General features: G+C 37.1%; 1 protein-coding gene across 2 annotated transcripts in view; it reads left to right on the top strand.

Moving 5' to 3' along the window:
- Positions 1 to 22106, top strand: part of KLHL5 (kelch like family member 5) — a 68302-nt gene that overhangs the window by 5511 nt on the left and 40685 nt on the right. Inside the window, exons 2-3 of one of the 2 annotated variants that reach the window (XM_037064327.1) lie at positions 10304 to 10755; positions 21652 to 21834. In XM_037064327.1, coding sequence (XP_036920222.1) covers positions 10373 to 10755; positions 21652 to 21834 — 566 coding nt within the window. In that variant the 5' untranslated portion in view covers positions 10304 to 10372. The remainder of the gene's footprint in view (positions 1 to 10303; positions 10756 to 21651; positions 21835 to 22106) is intronic. The other variant, XM_037064328.1, reaches the window with a different exon arrangement.

The following is a 22106-nucleotide window of genomic DNA, read 5'->3' as shown; positions in this document are numbered from 1 at the left end:
CTATTGCTTACTCATTGCCCTTTACTACCCTTTCCTTACCCAACTTAACGCAGTTCTGTCTAATGTAAATATACAGCTTATAAAATCTAATTGGTCCTGCAGCAGAATCAAACTGATCTGTGATTGGCTTATTGTGGATGCAGAGAACCCAGGCAGTTTTGTTTGATTATATTTGTGTCTAAGAATCCTGATTGATTACTTTTTCCCCCTCCATCACCATAGAGCTGCACAGAAGCAAATCTAGAGCCAAACACTTACTGAATTTGGCTCAGGTCGGTAAAAGACAAAATTACGGTTACCCACACTATTACTTTCTATGGCACATAAGACAGTTAGTTGGGTGTCTCAGCAGATGCCAAACAGGAAATTTAGCCGGGGTTTGCCACAATCTTTACAATTCTCATCCTCGTGCCACAGCAAATGTGTACTTGATTCACGAAATCTAAGGTATGGGTGGCAAGGAAATCTTTCTTGTTTAAGTTGTCGTCATCAAATCAAGGGGCTACTTTAAAAAATAAACATTTTGTTATAATCATCCTGTGGTCCTCATCGTATCAAATGTGATAACTTTTATAAGAGAGATTGGGGGTAAAAAAGTCCGTGTCATATCAATTTAGCTGAGTTGAGGGAGTTGAAAATTTTCTTTTAATATCAATGTGGGCCATAACTTTCCCCAAAGGAAATAGTGACGGAAATTGGGAGGGATCCAAGTGGGAAGAAACCTGTGAGGCACTTGTGCTTGGTGAGTAAATAGCATTTCGACATTTAATAATGATGAGTTTAACTGTCTTTGTTATATTAGAAGTGATATATTCTTTACTATATTTTTTTCTTTTTAAGTGCCTTATTAGCTTTAAGTTTGGTCAGATCTTATTGGTAAAGAATTTAAGTCTGCCCTGCTATTCTGTCCTAGATATCTAACCTTATACAAGTCAACTATACTCTGAACATGCTTCCTCATTTGGACAATGAGGGTAAATACACTGTCACCTCACAAAGCAGTTGTGGGTTGCAAATGAGAATATTTTGAAAGCAAGGAGCCCTGGCTGGTGTAGCTCAGTGGATTGAGCATGGGCCTGCAAACCAAAGGATCACGGTTCGATTCCCAGTCAGGGCACATGCCTGGGTTGCAAGCCAGTCCCCAGCAGGGGCCAGTTCCCAGCAGGAGACACACAAGAAGCAACCATACATTGATATTTCTCTCCCTCTCTCTTTCCCTTCCCTTCTAAAGATAAATAAAATCTAAAAAATAAATAAATAAAATTATTTTAAAAAAAGAAAGCAAGGAGCAGTGTGGCGTACCTGAAAGAACATAGTCTTTGGAGTAAGTTCTGGTCCCAAATGAACCCTGCTACTCACTGGATATATGTAACCTCACTTCCCTTCAGTGAAGTGAAGGGAAGGGAGTTACCCTGTTTGCCAGAGGTTCTGTGACAGATAAATGCAAAGTATTTCACATATTGTCTTGCATGTTTAGTGGGCACTTAGGAAATAGTAGCTGCTGTCACAAATCCAGATCTTAACTCAATACCTGCACGTGCTACTTATTTAATCCCATTTTACTGAAGAGTAAGCTAAAGATCAAGAAAGTAAAGTGATTTGCCCAAATTATACAGTGAGCTGGTAGGTGATTTAGCTGTTGGTCTCTTTCTGCTACAACACTTAGACTACCATTAACAAGTGATAATGTGAAAAAATAACAGCAGAAGCACCCTCCACTGAACAGACTCATCTCTTAAACCTGATGCTTCTCTTTCCTCTGTAAAATGTACACCCTGATCCCAAGGGCCAGCTGGATGCGCGTGGCTAAGTAAGCGGCTCCTGAGAGACCTGCACTTCTGTGCTTACCTGTTGAGTTAGATACTTACAGGAAGTTAGTTTTGTTTATTCAGAAACCTGTTTTTAACATTAGTAAACATGTTAATTAATGAGTGTAAAGAAAAGAGAATTCTTTGTTTGAAAATTAAGTTGAATGCTTTGGGACATCTCACCATAAATTTGCTATCAAGTTGGATAACTGTAAGAGATGAGGGTGGGGGAATCATCAAAGTCTAAAGGAGTGCCTGTCACAGTGGGCGCCCATGAACCAGCTACCTGGTTTTAGAGTATTTGTGGTTTCCAAGGAAACAGGGAGCTCACGCCAAAATGTAAACCAGCTACATCACCAAGCACGCTGCTTACCTCAGCTGACTTTTTTTGTAGTAAGACTTTCTCCTAGAAGTAGTGGATTAATTTACGTCTGGCCCAACCTTCTTATCTCATGGTGGACAGACTGCTGGTCTGATGGGTTCATATTCTTTCAGAAGTGCTTTTACATTTTTTTCTCCATTTATAGAAACCGTAAGTGGAAATCATAGATGATGGATCTTCATTTGTGGGCATGGCTCGTACAAGAAAGAAGACCCAAACTCTGTAGGAGGCCCATATCAAATACACAGCATTTACTTTATATGAAAAAATTTGTGTATGAATGTGCATTTATGTGTTTAAAATAACAGCTTTAATATGTCAACATAATTTTTACAGTTACAGATTTCCCCCACAATCCAAAAGTAGAGCCTACCCTATGAAACCTTTCGAAGCTGAAATGGTGTAAGGCAGCGATTTTCAACCACTGTGCCACAAGAATTTTTAAAACATGCTATACCTGACTGTTTAGTCAGGGGCACTGACCCCTTTTCGCTTAGACTGTCAGATTTTTTAAAAAATGACAACACGCCACATAACAATAACTGTCCGGTGTGAATGAATCAAAACTATACTTTTTTTTTCAGATCAGCAAACAAAAAAATTTTTTTGGTGTGCCACAGAATTTTAGTAACTGATGTGTGCTGTGAGGTGAAAGAGGTTGACAGTCACTGGTGTACGGCAGTGGTAATTGCAAAGAAGCAATTACCACTCGTTTGTATAGGACATTTTTTTGGTGTTCTCAGACCCAAAAATAACTTACCAAATCATACCAAATAATACATAAAACCTAAAATAACACTAACGGAGCGTGGGAGCGGAAATGCACAAAATAAACTGAGATGAAGCACAATTGCTCACAGACACAGTTCAAGCTCTGGCAGGCTGATGCTGAGANAATTTTTTTGGTGTGCCACAGAATTTTGGTAACTGATGTGTGCCGTGAGGTGAAAGAGGTTGACAGTCACTGGTGTACGGCAGTGGTAATTGCAAAGAAGCAATTACCACTCGTTTGTATAGGACATTTTTTTGGTGTTTTCAGACCCAAAAATAACTTACCAAATCATACCAAATAATACATAAAACCTAAAATAACACTAACGGAGCGTGGGAGCGGAAATGCACAAAATAAACTGAGATGAAGCACAATTGCTCACAGACACAGTTCAAGCTCTGGCAGGCTGATGCCCAGTGTAGTTCCCAGGGCAGGAGCTTGGCGCCGCTCTGCCTGCTGGGGGTGCCGCTGCTTGTATAACAGCTTGCAGCCAAATGCATGCTGACCACTACTTTTGCTTTTTGCCTTTCTTTGTGAAAGCAAAAATCCTCTTACGATCTCTTTCAGTTAGCAAAAATAGGTGCTACTGTTTCTCATAAAAGTGAAAATGGCATGAAGTGAACTTTTAAAAAGTGGGGGATACCTGTACTGACTTTTTCATTTAATGAGCCAACTATAGGTTTCATCTGGCAAGTGGGCTTTTACCACACTCAGAGTTCCAACTTGACTGCAAATTTGTCTTTGATCTCTGCAGCTATCTTAATATCCTATTCACGCACCTGTATATCTTCACCATGCTGTATTGCGACTTTAAAATTGAATATCGGTTCCTGTATTCTAAGGGCCTTGGAAGCCGTAGTCCATTCAGTAACCTGCATGGAGTTTCTAGTCTGTGGGAGAAGACAGATGTTAAGCAATTCAAATGAGAATATTGAGTTATCTGAGCAAGTGGTGTGGGATACTGCCTGCTCATATAGCAGGGAGACACAGTGTACTTTAAAAATTACCATGACATCTACCCCACTTACTTTTTTCACCTTGATCTTATTTAAGTATATATCACAGTTCTTTTAGGGTACACAAAGAAATAGAATCTCTGTATCAGTGGCTTTTACCATGAAACTGTACTTCAATTTTCATTGTGTATCAGAGTTTTCGACTGCTGATTTCTTAAATCTGCCGTGTAGCTTACAAGCTAAATCTCTTAGCTTGTTACAGATGAGTTTAAATTCAATACTCATTTTAAATTTTTGTTTACTAATTAAATCAGAAATATTTCTCAGTGATTTTTAACAAAGTGATTTAATATCAGATTTCAGAGTACATTCTAACTTTTTTTCACTATACAGAAATTCCAATGCAGTATGTTTGTGATACCTATTAGGGAGTGAATGTAAAGATAAAAAATAACAAATGTTAAGAATCCAGGATTCATTTATCCATGCTTTAAATTTCTGATTCCTTAAATGATTGATTTTAACATTAAGCTAGGTAGGGTTCTAGACCCCTGTTTCTCTATTTGGTTGCTAGAAACATAATTAAAACCAAATTTGTCTAAAGCTGAACTCAGTCCTCCTGAAACTGTGCCCTTCCTACTTTCCTGTTTATTGCCAGTGTTACCGTTCTTCTTCTGGTCACCAGGTTTGGAATGCTGTCAACTCTGAGTCTTTCTGTTTGCCACTACAGCATATTCCATAACGTGTGTCCCTACGGCATCTTCTAACATCCATTCTGTTGTCGGATCTTGTTGCCTCAGCCAAGGTTAAACTATATCCGTCACCTTGAAGAGTTTTCTAACTGGTTTCCCTGCTGGTGTTATCTTCCCTCACAAATCCATTCTTCGCTGTTGCCAAGTTAATTTATTTTGCACCATACCTCTAAATCCTCAAATCAAGAACCTCATCCTCTCTCAAATAAAGGACATACTTTCTCCTTGATAATTCAGTGAGGATATTATCCAAGACACTCTTATGCTAGGTTTTCAGATCTCCCAAATCAACATCTGTGCCATTAATTTATTCATTTATTCTCTGAGTTAAATTCAGTAACTACTGGAATGCCACACACCATTCATGTTGTTAGAGATATAGTGGTCTCTGCCCTGATGGGTTTTACTGTCTATTTTCTCACCTTTGAGTTCTTCCTGCATAAAGCACAAATAGTTACTGAATTAACATAAATCCTGGATTTTTTTTGCATTTATAATGTTTACTTTTTATGAATTTGGAGAAGAGGTACAGAATATGTGGTATATCTCTGGTATTAAAATTAAATGTCAAATCTCATTTTACCTGGGTAAATGAACTGACATTTTCTGCCATCATACATTTTAAAAATGTTAGTGGAATTTAAATTTTAGGGGAATTATATTATTTTTCAATTTTTTAAAATGAGATAGTCTGATAAAAGACTTAATTTGACAAATTTTTTAAAGTATCCCAGGAGTACCAAATTTTAGGACTTTTCTAATGTGTTGTCACTCATTCTTGTTATAGTTGAGGGAAAACTTGAGGTGTGAAGTACTGCTGGGCTAGTACAGTGAAATTAATTCTTGATGTGTTTATGTGACATATATATTACATTCCTAAAACTATAGGAACAGACTCATTAAAATTAATTACTCACAAAACAAATACTGCTGTCTTTAAAACTCTAGGTGAAGAGAGGTTTGTATAGAAATGTTCATCCATATAAACCAGTTACTGAATGGCTGAGACTGAGTGAAGCCACACTGTTGAAGTGAGCTCATCTGCGTCTACCTTAATGACATTTCCGTGTTGCTATGTAGTAGTGTCATCTTTGTTTTAAAGATTTTATTTATTCATTTTTAGAGAGAAGGGAAGGGAGGGAGAAAGAGAGGGAGAGAAACATCAATGTGTGGTTGCCTCTGCTGCACCCCCTACTGGGGACATTGCCCACAACCCAGGCATGTGCCCTGACTGGGAATTGAACCCGTGACCTTTTGGTTTGCAAGTCAGCACTCAATACACCAGCCAGGGCAGTAGTGTCATATTTTAAATTCACAAACTTACATCTACAGCTTTCATTAGATTCTTAAAGGTATATAAACATTAAATAAAAACATTGTTCCACAGTAGAATCAGCCATTCCATTATGTAAACCTATAGACTAAGGTTATCTGACAATACTTAGTGTTGGCTGCATGTAGAATAACTAGAATTCTCATATGCAGCTGGTGGAAGTATAAATGTGTGAGAGTGATGAAAGATGAATATATGCATACCTTATGATCTAACAGTTTTGTTTCTGTTCATGTGTACGTGTATACTGGAAAACAAATACAAGAATCTTCATAGATTTACTTGCAGAAGTCCAAAACTAGAAACAACTCAAATGTCTATCAGCAATAGAACAGATTTTGCTGGTCATATATTTATACAGTTGAATACTATATAGCCATAAAAACCAACTATCAGCTGCTACGGACAACAACACAGACTAATTTCAAAACAATGGCTAAAAAGTACATTTATATGAAGTTCAAAAGCAAGTAAAATGAATTTATGCAAAAGATGGTGGCTACCTTTGGAGGTAAAGCATGATGAAGGCCATTTGAGTGCCTTTCTTAGCCTCAACGCAGTTCCTATTGGGAAAATTCATTGAGCTTTCCCACTGTGATTTGTACATTTTTCTGTTGAATGTTAAACCTCAATTTTAAAATATTTTTAAAGATGTAGGCACTAGTTGCTATCCATTTGGAAAATAGATTAGAAAAAATTATTTGCAAAACAAGTACATAGAGATGATCTCTGTAACGTAGAAAGAGCTTCCACATAGTGATAAGGGGAGGACAAACAGCCCTAGAGGAAGAAGGTCTAAGAATGTAAATACACAGTTCAGAAAACGGAGAGTCAAAATGGCCAATAAGCCTGTAAAAATATGCTCAAGCCCAGTAGTCATCTGGAGTTAAAGTAATTATAATACTCGTGTTGACTGTGGGTCTAAGAAAATAGATTAGAAGGATATGTTCTTTCTAGTTTTGGAAATGTGAATTTTAGGAAAATAAATTATGTATTTAAATATAAAATATGCATACCTTCAACCCAGCAATTTCATTCCTGGGAGTAAGTTCCATAGACATAAAAGCCTCACTTGTATTTTTATTTCAACATTATTTCAATAACATAAAACAAAAACCTGAAACCAACTCAAATGCGCATTAGCAAGGAGATAGTTTAATAAATTATACTTTATAATTATGAAATATTATGCACATGTTAAAAGATCATTATTAGTTCATTTATGTATATATATATATATAATTGAGAAAAGCAAGATGCAAAAAAGATGTATGCAATATATTGTCTCTTTCATTAATAACAGAACTCCTATATATGTGTATGGAAGTTGCTAGACGATTCTATAAACATGAAGAAAGATGTGAAAGACCAGCCCGTCAGCACTGATTACCAGGGAGAATGAGTGGAAGAGGACTGACAAAGTAAAGGTCTCAGTAAAAAAAAAAAAAAGCATGCAGTAAGAGTTTACTGATACAAAAGTTTGGAAATGTATATATACATATTGACAGTGGCAGTTAAATGCTGCGACTTGGCCTTTGTCAACCTGAGATCCGGGTTGAGATCCCTGTGAAATGAGGACACCTATTGTAATGGATAATCTCCCAGCTGCATCTCTAGACCATTCAGAGCAGCTACTATCTTAAAGAGATCTGTGTTTAATGTATATCTTCATGTCTTGGTGGAAAGGGTCTTTGGGATCTCTTGGGAGTGGGGACATGGTTTAATATTTTAACATTCCTATCTCCTTAAGTTTTTGGACTTCTTCTCTGCATTGTATTGAGAAATGTCTGACATCTCAATAGCCTTTAATGAAGTTCCACTCTTGAGTTCAGGCTTCAACAGTCAGTCAAGGTATTCTAGGTATTCTAAGTATTGGAGCTAGTACATTGTGAGTAGAATCTCTGATAAATGCTCTTACACTGATAGATTGAATCCAATTAAAAATTACATAAAATTAAATTTATCAAAAGGCAGTCTTCATTTGTAGTGTTCATTTAATTATCCTTTCCTATGCCAGAGTCTGTTTAAAACCTCTTTTAAAAATATTTGTTGCCCTGGCTGGTGTAGCTCAGTGGATTGAGCACGGGCCTGCGAACCAGACGATCGCGGTTCGACTCCCAGTCAGGGCACATGCCTGGGTTGCAGGCCAGTTCCCAGCAGGGGACACACCAGAGGCAACCATACATTGTTATTTCTCTCCCTCTCTCCTTCCCTTCCCCTCTAAAAATAAATAAATAAAAACATTAAAAAAAGATTTGTTATTCATTTTTCTATTTCTTGTGGTGCCAGTACAAATAAATGCTTGATAAATAGTCATTTGAAGGAAGACAGTGATGGCAAGATCATGGTGGACTGCTGCAGTGGCAATTCTTTATTTTGTGGGTATATACCACGCACTGCAAGATGTTTACCGACCGTCCCTGGCCCCTGCCCACTCAATGCCTATAGCACTCTTTGGCCATTCCAACAAACAACATTCCTCCGGAACCCCAGCACCCTTTTGGGGATGTGGTGGGGGAGTGGTGTTGGTGTTGGTGCTGTCCTTGTTGAGAGCCACAGGGTTAGAGTAACCGAAGCCTTTCTAAGGCTGGTAGTGCCTATGCTAAACCTTGAAGGATGAGCAGGATTTTAAACCCACAGAAACTGGAACACAAACAGCATATAAAAGAGAGAGCAACACAGTGTAGACACCGTCTTGACTGATGAAATGGTTATGTCTGTGTTGGAAAACAAAGTTGGATAGTTAGAGTGAAGTTAGAAGGGTGTTGATGAGGAATCTTGCAGAGGTGAGAGGAGAAGAAAGTGTCATTTCACTTTCTAGTGCATCTTGCATTCCACTGCTAAATTAATTTCCTACAGCACTGCCCTGTTCAATAGTGTACTCAATATTGCCTGCTAGTCTTTACATCTTTACTGTGTGCTCAAGGCATTTTATCACACCATATTCATCCCACTTTATCTCTTACTACTCCTTAAAATTAATTTGATATGTCTGGCTGGCCTATTAAAAGAATATTTCCTTCTTTCTTTGTCGCTGTACTCACTGCATACTTTTTTTAAGTGTCTTTCCTCCTATAAAAATTTGATCATCCTTCTGTCTATTCAACTTCTTCCTACTCTTGGAAGCCTTCTCTCTAATGGAACTGGCCGATTCCATACCATACCATCCTGATATCTCCTTCCTCTTTCTTGTAGTATTTATTGTTTGTTCTACAGTATTTAGCATATAATCATACATGGCTTTTCTTTCTCTGAATAATTTTTATTCTCCTAAAGAGGTGTATGACATTAAGATATATAGATACACGCCTCATGGTGTATTTTAAACCTCCAAAGCAGATTTTTATTTTCTTGGTCAGTTGATAAAAGGCATTGCCTTTTGAATGAAATATTTGATATAGTATTAGATATTGAGCACTCTGAAAAATGTTTTTATATTTAAGTTATTGTAATGATCATAGAACTTTGAATATTATACCAAATCATAGCCCAGTTCTAATTTCAGAGCAGTATTGGACTTGTTATTTAGCTGAAGAATAACTACTGCCATATTTTGATCCTTTGTAGTTTTTAACTTTTTTCTTCTCCTTATTCTTTGCTCAAATAACATCTTACTCAGGATCATACTGTATTAATTCAATGCATTCCTTTCCTGAAGTGAGAAGACAGAGGTGGGAAGCGACCAACTGGGGCCTCACCTTTGTTCTCTTCCTCCCTCCTCACCTCCTCCAATTCAAAGAGCACTGCGTGAAAAATCACTATAATCCATCTAATTAAAAAATGCTTATTAAAAAACATTGTTTTTTTGTGACATCTCTTTTGGGAATGTAGTATAAAAATAGAAACCCTTTAGTTTTACAGTGATTTTTAAGTACAAAGAAAAATGCTCAGGAACAAATGTCTTGTTTCAGCAATAAAAGAGTTAATACACTGAGCAGCAGAGACAGATACTGGGAGAGGATCGTGCTTTCTGTCTCTGTCATTTGTGGTTTAAGGAAAGGGGGTAGTGTTCTGCATTTGAAAGGACTTTAATGAATGCTGTCAGTGTTTGTGAGAGCTAATGGTCAGGATGGGAAAGGAGAGCAGGGGAAAGTGGTCTAGCTGCTTCAGGATAGGTGGGTGAGAGTTTGCTCTGATTGAACGGAATGTTCCACCGTGTTGCATCTTTATTCATTATCCTTTGTTCTTTATAATCTGATATAATGGTATAAAAGTGAATGCAGAGATATATGTGAATGTGATTTATTTTCCTTGCAATCTGTTTATTGTGTACAGCAGGGCATATACTTTTCTTGTCTAGGTTGGATGCACAAATCTCTGTGCAGTGCTTTTTGCCCGTTGCCTAGACGATCACTTGGTTTCTCTGAGGATGTCTGGTTCTCGCAAAGAGTTTGATGTGAAGCAGATTTTGAAAATCAGATGGAGGTGGTTTGGCCATCAAGCATCATCTCCTAATTCCGCAGTTGACAGCCAGCAGGGAGAATTTTGGAATCGAGGACAGACTGGAGCAAACGGTGGGAGAAAGTTTTTAGATCCATGTAGCCTGCAGTTGCCTTTGGCTTCAATTGGTTACCGAAGGTCCAGCCAACTGGATTTTCAGAGTTCACCTTCTTGGCCAATGGCATCCACCTCCGAAGTCCCTGCATTTGAGTTTACAGCAGAAGATTGTGGCGGTGCACACTGGCTGGATAGACCAGAAGTGGAGGATGGCACTAGTGAAGAAGAAAATGAATCTGATTCCAGTTCATGCAGGTTGATTATTTTCTTACTGTTAGAAATGGGGGGTGGGGATATAGTCTCTATAATGTTTTAAAATAAGTTAATATTATTGTCATTAATATTATATATATATATATCTATATATATACACGTATAACATTTTGGTATGCATATGTGGTAGTTTGGGGATTTTAAAATATTCTAATATTCATTTTAATTGTGCAAAATTATAAAGACAGGAAATAGCATTCATTTTGAAATACCTTGTGTTCCATATATAGATCTGGCTCTGCTTGAAAAGAATATATAGTAGCAATTTTATGCAGCATTGCCCTCCAGTTTGCTTCATTCTTTTACCCTCCTTAACCATACCAAAACTATCAAAGGCATTTCTACAGTACAATTTTGATGACATTTTAGTTTGCAACAGATTATAGAGTCATTTTAAAGTCTAAATGAAAATGAAAGATTTCACACGGAGATAACAGTGTCGTTTGTCAGTATTTTTTGTACACCATGTGGTTGTCAATCGTATTTTTCTGTGGCTATTTCTCTTTGTCTTGTCTGTGTTGCAGCTCTCGGACTAATACCGAGAATACCGTGACATGTCTCTTTCTAAGATGACAGCTACTAATTCCTGTTACCTTCACTTCACTGAAAATTGTGCTGTTTAGGAAAGTGAGGGGCAATCCTTCTGGAGAGTTTAAGGGAATGTAGAGGGGTTGGATGTGGTCACCTGGTGAAGAGGGGCGAGAAGAAGGGGAGATGAGTTTGAGGGGAAAAATAAAACATTGGAAATTTTATAATGATTTTATCTATATTCATCCTTGGAACCTGACTTTATCTTTGAAGTGGATTTTCTTTTTAGTGAGTAGCACACGACTGTAGTGTGTTGTGTAACAACTTAGAGCGTGAAAGTCATCTTTCTGATTCATCTACACTCAAATATTTCAAAATATTTAAAGGTGCAAATAGCTTATCATTTGTGTAATTTTATTATGGGTTCTTTCTCTTTTTAATGTATGAGATGGAGACAAAATGAGTTCATATATTCAAATATATCTTACTTAGGGATATTCACCACCTTTTCTTCTAACCTTCAGAACATGGGATTATGAACTGTGGTGTTGGAATAATAACACGTAAAGACCAGTCATCTATGATCATTTGTGTAATGGAGAGAAGGGAATATCTTTACATAGGTAACTAGTGTATTTAATTTTAAAAAATTAATTAGTTCATGACTTGGAATTATCTTGCGGGAATAGGAGAAACTAATTTCATATGGAGATAGATCAATTGAGTTAATATGCTTCAATTGTCTTGGGGTTTCTTTCTTTCTTTCTTTCTTTCTTTCTTTCTTTCTTTCTTTCTTTCTTGAGACTTGTTGCCATAGGAGAATACTGTATATAGAAAAGATTCAGAGTTTATCATTTTTGTGGGAAACAAAAGAGTAATCATCTTTCCACTTGAAAATCAATACAATGTAAAAAGAACATTTTAACAGAATTAGACAAACCATTTATTTACCAGCATAAATTATAAAAATCTGAACATGTATCTAGAACTTGGGGAGATTTTACACATGTGATTATAAAATTTGTATATATGAATGATCTTGGAAAGGTTATATGCAAACATTGGTTACTATAATTTCTTAAAACAAAGGTAGTTTGCACACCTAATGATTACTGAAATTAAATTAATCTATTCTTTAGTAGTCATATTGAAATATCATCTTGTTGGGGCATTCATTATAAAAGAAAAAGATTGCCCTTTTTTTACTGAGGTGGTTATGTGCATACTTCAAGAATATAAAATTGGTATTTTTATTTATAGGAGACATAAATATAAGAAAATGATGTTTTTAAAAATCTGAAATATAGTTGTTTTAAAATTTTGGGTCAAGAAGATTGATAATGTAAATAATATAATGGGAGTTAACAGTTCACATCTACAGTAGCCAAATTGTTTCTAAGATACTATTTCAAAAATAGTATTGTCTAAATTGTAGAGACAATTTTACACATGAGGGGAAATATATCAAAGCAATTTAATTTGTCCAATGCTTTAAAGTTTCTATCTTAACATCTTCTTGCAAAAAACAAACATTCTAGATTTTAGAAATGTCTTTTGTGTGTATACTTTTACTTCTCCATTTTTTCTAGATTAAATGTATCTAATTCTTACGTCTCCCTTTAGTCCTCTGGCTCTGAGTCTTTGATTTTTGTCCTAAGAGTGGACACATCTATTTGCCCCCAGCTTTTTGACTGAGTGAGCAGTCTCTCTAGGGAGTTGCCCTCCTACTATAAACAAATCAGAAATTATCACTGTTAGTGTCAAAAGAAGCTACATAGATTTTCATCAAATCTTTGTACAAAACTTGGAAATGATTCTTTTTTTATTGTTCGAGTACAGTTGTCTGTATTTTCACAAATAATAACAAATATAACATGCTCATTTTATGAGTATACTATAGATTGATATCTTAAAATGTTAAAGACAGTGGGGGAATACCAATGACATGTAGAAAATTTCTAATTTAGACAGTAATGATATTTGTTATTTAGATAGCAAAACTTGGAATGACATTTTCAGTTGTTGGAAAAAGGGAAGACCTCTGAGACTGAAGTTTTCACGAATCAGGCAGAGGGGAGACTGCTGGGTGGTTTCACACACACAGAACCCCAACACCTGCAGTGGGTCTGGACGATCCAGAGCCGGACTTAGGGGGCATCACAGGTTGTTTGATCAGCTGTGTGCCCGCTGGGAGAAGCGTCTGCCCGAGCCTCAGCCTGCTGGTGGTTCCTGCTGCCACAGATCTAAGCGACTAAGAGTTTTCCTCTCTTCACTTTGATCTCGGGTCTGTAGTCTAGCCACCTTTTCTCCACGGGGGTCATCTAAGTCATTACTTTGGTATTAAAATACAAACTTTAGGGTTTTTACACCATGAGAAATTTTAGACCCTCAGTAACAAAGTCATCACTCTTTCTATGAACTTGAGGTTCCTAAGACCTTCATTCACAATGGAGTCTTTGCAGGGTGAGCAAGGTGTACACGTGGCCCACCACGTGACCATGACACCAGCACACCTTACACTTCACTCGAAGTGCCAGCTTTGAAACTATATAACTTTTGACATTTTTAATTGGGGTAAATTCATTTCAGATTTTTAAAATAAAGTTAGACTTTAGTGCCAGACTATTTTTAATAAATATGCACAAAGTATTACTGTACTTTATAAATATTCAAAAATAATAATATAATACAGTGATACAGTTAATGCTGACTGGGTGCTTACTCTCTGTGAGGCACTGTTCTAAGCACTTTAGTATATTAACTCACTTGGTCTTCACAACAATTTCTGAGTTAGATTGCTGCTATTGTACTGGGTTGGGCAAAACTAGATTTATAATTGTTACTATGGAAAATGATACAGTAATTAATAAATAATGATACAAGAATAAACTCCGTGTTTCAGGGACTCACAACTGTAAACCTACTTTTGCCCACCCTGTAGTCTAATTTTACAGAACAAGCCAATAAGGCACAGAAAGGCTAACTCCCTCAAAGTTAGTAAGTAAAATAAAACTGCACTTAAACAAATCAATTATATGTATCTGTTTATTATCCTCACTTGAGTACATGTTTATTGATTCGAGAGAGAGAGAAGCAGAACATCAGAGTGAGAGAGAACATCCATCAGTTGCTTCTTGTAGTTGCCCGACAGGTGATCGCACACGCGACCTAGTGTATGCCCTGACTGGGGACCAAGTCCGCCACCTTTTTGCCTATGGGATGGCACTTCAGCTATAAATTTTATGTTTTTAGAACAGTTCCATATTTATAGGAAAACTGTAGAGATAGTATATGGTGACTTCCTATATACCCAACACCCAGTTTCCCCTATTATTCTTATCTTATTAGTATGGTGCATCGGTTACTATTAATGAATTAATATTGATACTTTATTGGTAACTAAAGTCCATACTTTATTCATATTTACTTAATTCCTACCTAATGTCTTTTTTTCTGTTGCAAGATCCTATCTTGGATGCCATGTTCCATTTAGTCATCATGTCTCCTCCTTCCATTTAGTCATCATTCTTAGTCTCCTCTGGGCTGTGACAGTTTCTCAGACTTCCCTTTTTTTTTATGGCTTTGGCACTTTTGGGTACTGGTCAGATAGTTGTTTTGTAGAATGTCTTATTCCGTTGGGATTTGTGTGATGTGTTTGTCAGAAATGGACTGAGGTGGTGAGTTTTGGGGAGGAAGACCACAGAAGTAAAGTGGCATTTTCATCGCATCATATCAGGGATACATACTACCAACCAGACCTACCACTGTTGATACTGACCTTGATCACTTGGAAATTGCTGCATTTTGTACCCAAACAATTAATATGTAGATTTCATGCTTACATACCAGTAGGTAGTTCTCTGTGACTATTCATTTAATCACCGTGTTCAACTTGGATTAACATTATAGTTAATGACTGCTTCTGACCAGTGTCAGCTTCTCTCTTCAGTTAATTTTCTTAGCCTGGTTCTCAAAAACAGCAAGCCTGGCTGGCTTACAGGCATATTATTTTGACACGTCCTCAAATCTTTAGCTACTGTCAGCAGACCTGTGTTATTGGTTGCTTGCTAGTCTGTGTTTCAACTACAGAGATTCTCGAAGTCTTGATCAGATGATCTGCGATTCTTTGACTCAGTCTGAAGGCATTTAGGTCCTCCTCTGCAGGCGCGGGGTTATCTTTGTAATACCAGCTTTTCTCCAGAGCCCTCTCCTTTTTCTTGACCCTCTTTGTGTTGTCTCTACATCTCCTTGTTTAAACCACTCTGGTTTGGTTTGAAATTAAAATTTTCTGCATTTCCACATGAAACATTTAGTTTCCAGAGATGGCAGATTTTGAACTATAACGCACTTGTGTCTGGGATGGACGAATGGCATTGTCTTTCCTCAAACATATATACCCAGTCATAGTCTGGTTTCCCTGGACACGGGCTATGGAACCTGTCCCCGGAAAGCACTCGGTGTGTGTGCAGGTGCATGCATGTATGTGTGTGTGTTGCATATTTTGTATACAGTTCAAGCAATTCGTGAACCCCTGATACCTATCTGTATGCTGTATTAGTCAGCATTCATAGTGTTAAATGACTTAAATTGACTGACTGATTTAAACAGAGTAAGAATTTATTATTTAAACCAAGTAAGAATATATTAGCTCTGCTTCACAAGTTCACTCAGAGACCCAGATTTCTTCCATATTGTTTCTCTATCCTGCAAGGTGTTTCCCTTCCCCTATGGTCAAAGCTTACTCAACTCCCCCTCTATATTCCAGCTTATGGAAAAGACCAGAGAAAAAAAAGGAAGACGTTAAGCAAGTAACACAAGTTGCATATATCAATTCTGCCCATGTCCCATTGTTGAAAACCCAGTCACATGGCCACAGCTAGTTGCGAGAGAAGTTCAGAAATGTGGTTTCTACCTGTGTAAGTAGGTGTGTCCGGCTAAGTGTGTCCAGCTGAAACGCATTACTGTGGTGCAAGTGAGGAGTGGTTCAGGTTACAATGAACAGAGCACAAGAGGGGAAGACAGCTGAATAGAGCTCTCAAGAATTCTTTGCATCTCATTTTTCAATTAGATTTTTTCCATATTACATCCTATTTTTATCAGAGACATTGGAAAATAGAAATAGGCAAAATGAAAAAATACAAATCACTAACTACCCTCCCACTGCAAAATAACCATAACAATTTGGAGAAGTGTCCTTCCAGTATATTTTCTTTTTTAAAATATTTTACTTGATTTTTAAAATTTATTTATCTTTAGAGGGGAAGAAGAGAGGGAGAGAAATATCAATGTATGGTTGCCTCTCATGCATCCCCTACTGGGAACTGGCCTGTAACCCAGGCATGTGCCTTGACTGGGAATCGAACCGCGATCCCTTGGTTTGCAGGCCCGAGCTCAATCCACTGAGCTACGCCACCCAGGGCTCCAGTATATTTTCTATACATACATAATACAAAGCATGTTTTTAGAATAAAAATCTCAGTCTTATTGTTCAGACTGTTTTGCAACCTGCTTTCTTTGCCCTATTATAAATATTAAAATAAGGACTTTGGTTGCAAAAGATAGAAGCCCAACTCAAACTAATTTAAACAAAAGCTAAGTTTTTGGCTCATATAAGTAAATAAAAAGTCCAGTAATGGAGCCTAGCTTTAGACATGGCTAGATCCAGATCCTCAAAGAACACCAGAAATCTATTTCTCTCTCTCTCTCTAGATTACCTTTTCCTTCGTGATGGCAAAAAAAATAAAATAAAATAAAATAAAAACCACTAGCAGCTTCACGTTTTCTTTTTATCAGTGTAGCCACCTCAGTGTGAAGAGAGTGACTTTTTAAAGAATGACAACAACCATCTTGAAATTGGTTCTGATTGCCAGGAGATATGATACTCTTACCGGTCAGGCCTTAGTTCCTTGCTTACTTCTGCACTGGGGAAGATTCAACCCTGCCCAAGCCACGTGGACTGAGGCAGGACATGGACAGTTTCCCAAAATGCAGGGGTGGGTCTGTTACCATAGAAGGAATTTTGGATAGACGCAAACAATTGATATCCACTGAAACAGCTTTCCGTGACTTTACATAGTTCTCTTACATCTTTGTAAATGGTTGCATCGTATTCTCCCGTGCACAGATATAATTTTTGTTTCTTTAATTAATGTTCTATTTTTTTTTGGAATTTAGGTGGTTAGTATTTTCCTGTCAGAAACAACCTGTGATAAACCCTCTCTGTAGTTATATCTCTGTACAAACAGATGATTCTTTCTCTGGATAAAGTCCCAAGGGGATGCACATTTTTAGAGTTTTTAATCTGTATTCTCAAAGTCATATCAGGAATATTGCTGCCATTTTAATTGTCACCAGTATTGTATGGGAGTGTCCACTGGCCCTTCCTCTTCACCCTGGTTATTATTTAAGAAAACTTGATTCTTATAAACAACATTTTGTTCTCTTCACCACAGATATTCTGGCCATAGAACCAGGGGAGGGAAAGAAGCCTATTAAATTCCAAAATCAGAAAATATTTGTCTTGAGAAGAAAAAAGGCGATGGTAGTATTTTTCTTTGCCTCTTGTCCTTTCTCTTTATGCAATTGCCTTGTCCTCTTCTTAAAGGGACAGTCCCAACTCCTCTTCTCCTCCTTACTCATCTAAATTCTACGATGTACTTCAAATCTCTGCTATTTGTAGAAATCACAGAGAAATATATTTTCAATGCTTCATAAATGGCCTATTCCCAGATGTTTGTATTGTGGGTTAGGGTGTCTACTGAGTTTGCTACTTTAATTAGGAAGGCCTTTAACTAGAATGACCTATTCCCAGATGTTTGTATTGTGGGTTAGGGTGTCTGCTGAGTTTGCTACTGTAACTACAAAGTGTGAAACTTAGTTATAAAAATTGGTAACACTGGCATCATTTTTTAAACAGACAACCAACCAGCCCTGACCAGGTATCTCAGTTGGAGTGTTGTCCCAATTTACCAAGGTTGCAAGTTCGATCCCCAGTCAGGGTACATGTAAGAATCAACCTTACATGTTGAGTGCGTAAATAGGTGGAGCAACAAATCAACGTTTCTCTCTCTCTTTCCATTCCTCTCTCTTTCTAAGATCAGTAACTACAATTTTTTTCAAAAAGACAGCCTACCAATCAACATTATATGAAGACAAAAGACCAAGATTACAGGCCTTTTCATTGGCCATAAAAAGTGCAATTGTATTAGGGCTGTGCGTTCATTATTTCACTTAATGATCTTCCAATGAGGTACCCTCTGGGCCCCGAGGCCCAGATTTGGCCCAAGGCCCGAGGGCCTTGTGTTTGCCACCTGTGATCTAGATGTAAAAATTCTCTGTCACTATCCAAGTGCCTAAGGTCCTACAGTTGTATGTATGTGCACTAAATTATTTCTTAGTAAATTTTTACATGGTTAAAATGTATATTCAGAGTCCCCAATTTTTAAATAACAAAGAGGAAATGCTAGAAAGCTGTGCAACTCTTAAAATTTGCCAGGTAGCCGGACCTGTTCCCTCTTCTTTCATGCTCCTTTTGTAAACAAACGGCTTCGCTTTTTCATTGGATACAAATGAGAAGCCTACACTTCTTTGGTCCTTCATTTGGAGGAGGGGTAGTGATTGCTGTGTCCAGAAATCTCAGGGAATTAATTGTCACATTGAAATAATACGTTTATTTAACATATGAAGGCAGGTGAAGCCTTGACAGCAAACAACGAAGGTTGAAACATTTTAGATTCATGAATTGTTGTTTTGTTAATGTGTTTTATATATAAGTGATTTGATGTTTTACCTTTCTGTTCACTTTGAAAATAACAAATATTCCATGAAGTTCTAGTAGTTCATTTGAAATATTTTGTTCAAAGAAATTCACTTTGCACGTTTGAAGTACCTAATTAATCAGTGTTTTGAACGTGTAAGTTCCTCTCATGCTGATGTGTGTGACGTGTCTGTCTGTTACCTAATGTGCACATCAGGCCGTGGTCTTTAGCCTGTGACATTGGATCACCTTTAGGGCTTTTAAAAATAGGGTGCTCAGGTCTCACCGCAGGCCTAGTAAATCAGTTTTCAAGAATGAGGCTCTGAACACAGATGCTGAAATGCCCCCCTGCTTATCTGGATTCATGCCAGAGGTTGAAGAACCCACGCCCCGAGTATCCCTGATGAGAAGAGGGATGGCCTGTGTATTAACTGGGCTTATACCAACACCAAAGCTGGTCTGTAGAAACTCAGCGAGGATAGTGTTACAAAAATGCTGTTGTTCTTTTAGAACTTAACATTGATCAGCAGTGATGTTTGATGATGGCACTTCACTCAAAAAATATTCAACTAATTCGTCTTCTGGTTATTACTGAGAATTTTACATAAAGTATAAGAAATGTGATATAAAATATAGAAACCTAGGAAAGAAGTACCATACTTGATTTATTTACTTCACTTTATCTTGTCCTTGAAAGAATTTGTAGCTTATGAAAATTAGATGTTCTAATTTTCTCTAATCCTTAGATTATTAATGCTCTTATAATCATTTGTCAGTATTTTGACAGTATAAAGCTTTGTGTTACTGGAAAAGTGTTTCAGATCTTCAAACTGTTATTCATCGCAGCCACCATTATTATTTTTTGTATATGTTTCCTGTTAGATTTTCAAATGGTTTCTAATTCTCATTTATATATATAAGCAACATATAGTTATACATTACTCAATACATGTTTATGTTAATGATCTTAAATGTAAAGTTGAGCATGTCGTACTGGCCTTTCCAAGTCATTACATTAGTAATACTCAGTACACAATGAATCCTTTCTAGATAGTATATATTGTGCTTTTATTATTATTATTGACAGTTATTCTCCAAGAACATTTTTTAAGGCCTGCTTTTGTTTGGCACTGAGAATGCACTGCACTGGGAGCACTTGGGTAGCGATATGCAGTAGTCACGGCACCATTAACTTCCAAAACTGGTCATTCTCAGTGTGCTGTGAGAGTTCTCGTCACCACTAACTTCCAAAACTGGTCATTCTCAGTGTGCTGTGAGAGTTCTCGTGAGCACAGTCAGTGTGAGTGCGCTCACTTGAGTGACCTTCCATGTGTGTATTTTACCTCTTCCTTCATCTGAGCCCTCAGGCCTCTCTGTTCAACTCAGGAATACAGGCAGAAAGAATAGAAAAGGCATACCTGCTCTTAGCCACTGTAGCTGTGAGGTGATGCTGTGCGTTCCACCATAAGACCACGCCTCTCGGCAAGAAAGGCTGAGAAACAGTCCAGCTATATGCCCACGAGGAAGAGGAAAAGCTGTTTTGGCCAACACACAGCAGTCTCTGCAACAGTCCTACTTCTGCTGTGAATGAACTCAGTGACTCCTGGCAAGCTGTTAATCTCCTTGGCTTCAGTTCCCTTTACTTTAAAAGTAAAAGACCCAATGACTTCTTTTTGTAGGATTATTAGACATTTGCATTAAGAAAATTCTCTTAAGATAGAATGAGGTTTGACTGAACAAAGCATTTGTCAGAATCATAATATTCTTAAAAGTGAACCTGGTGAGAAATGAGAACTAAGTTATAGCACAGTTGGTGGTTTGGTAGTGCATTGCATAGCCAACAGGTGTTGATTACTTAATTCAAGTGATCGTGGAGAAGGTCTTGGAGGGGAGGGGGAGGATAGTGAGTTTATTATTTCATTCTTAATCCCAATCTTTTTAATTTTTGACTATCAGTAAATCTTATAAAGACAGAACTCATACTTTTCAAATTATAATTTGTCCATTTCAAATAATTTTTAGATTAGGCCATCAAAGACCTTTAACCTATAAGTTATAGTTTATCTGGGCTTTTGAAGACTAACCAGAGAATGAAATGAATTAGTTATAACATGTTTTTTTAATGACAGTTTATTTCATATTTTAAATATGTTTTAAGTAAGTGTGGAACCTAACCCATTTTTAAGTAAAGGATGACTTGGATTTATATCTGCCTTTCTGTCTTCCAAAAATGACCTCTTACACAATTAAATATACTGTTAGGTGATGTAGCTATTAATATGAATATAGCTTGGCTCTTTTTCAGCAGAGATGTTATGCTGACCAGAGAAGAGACCTCAGAAGCAGACACTATAAAGAATATGTGTCGCTGTTAACTAACAGATGTCACATTCATTCACAGTGTTTGCAAGACACATATATGATTTGAGCCATCATTGATTTTAAAAGACAAAAATGATGACTCTTTCTATATTAATATTGGCTGGTAGCACTGATTACTACTATTACTTTTGAAGGCTTGAAAGGGACTTGGTGGGAAAGATCTTTTTAATGTAATAGTGATATTTCAAAAGGTGTGTTCTCTTTTCTTTCAGGACTTCCAATAGCAGTCAGACATTATCATCCTGCCATACTATGGAGCCATGTTCATCAGATGAATTTTTCCAAGCCCTTAATCATGCTGAGCAAACATTTAAAAAGATGGAAAACTATTTGAGGCATAAACAGTTGTGTGATGTAATTCTAGTTGCTGGTGATCGCAGAATTCCAGCTCATAGGTAACTGTTTCCTAAATTTCTATATGTGTGAAATATTTCCTTGATAATTTAGTTATGCATATTTGAGGTAACTTATTCCAGTTGATTATTAGGACAGAATGTTTCGAGGAAGGGGTACATTTCATGGAATTTCTGCAAAGAAAATAGTACATATGAAATCATTACACATTCAATGGCCCCAAAAGGGTTACTTTCCCTCTGTAGAGCCGTAAACATAACACACTAGCTTCAGACCAGTCAGTATTGTTTGGCCTGGGTTTTAAATAACCTCC

Source organism: Sturnira hondurensis, unplaced genomic scaffold, assembly GCF_014824575.4.
Source record: "Sturnira hondurensis isolate 20B ecotype Veracruz unplaced genomic scaffold, ASM1482457v3 Scaffold0015056, whole genome shotgun sequence".
NCBI lineage: Eukaryota > Metazoa > Chordata > Mammalia > Chiroptera > Phyllostomidae > Sturnira > Sturnira hondurensis.
Note: the sequence above shows the minus strand (reverse complement) of the source record. Positions and strands in the feature narration are given on the sequence as shown.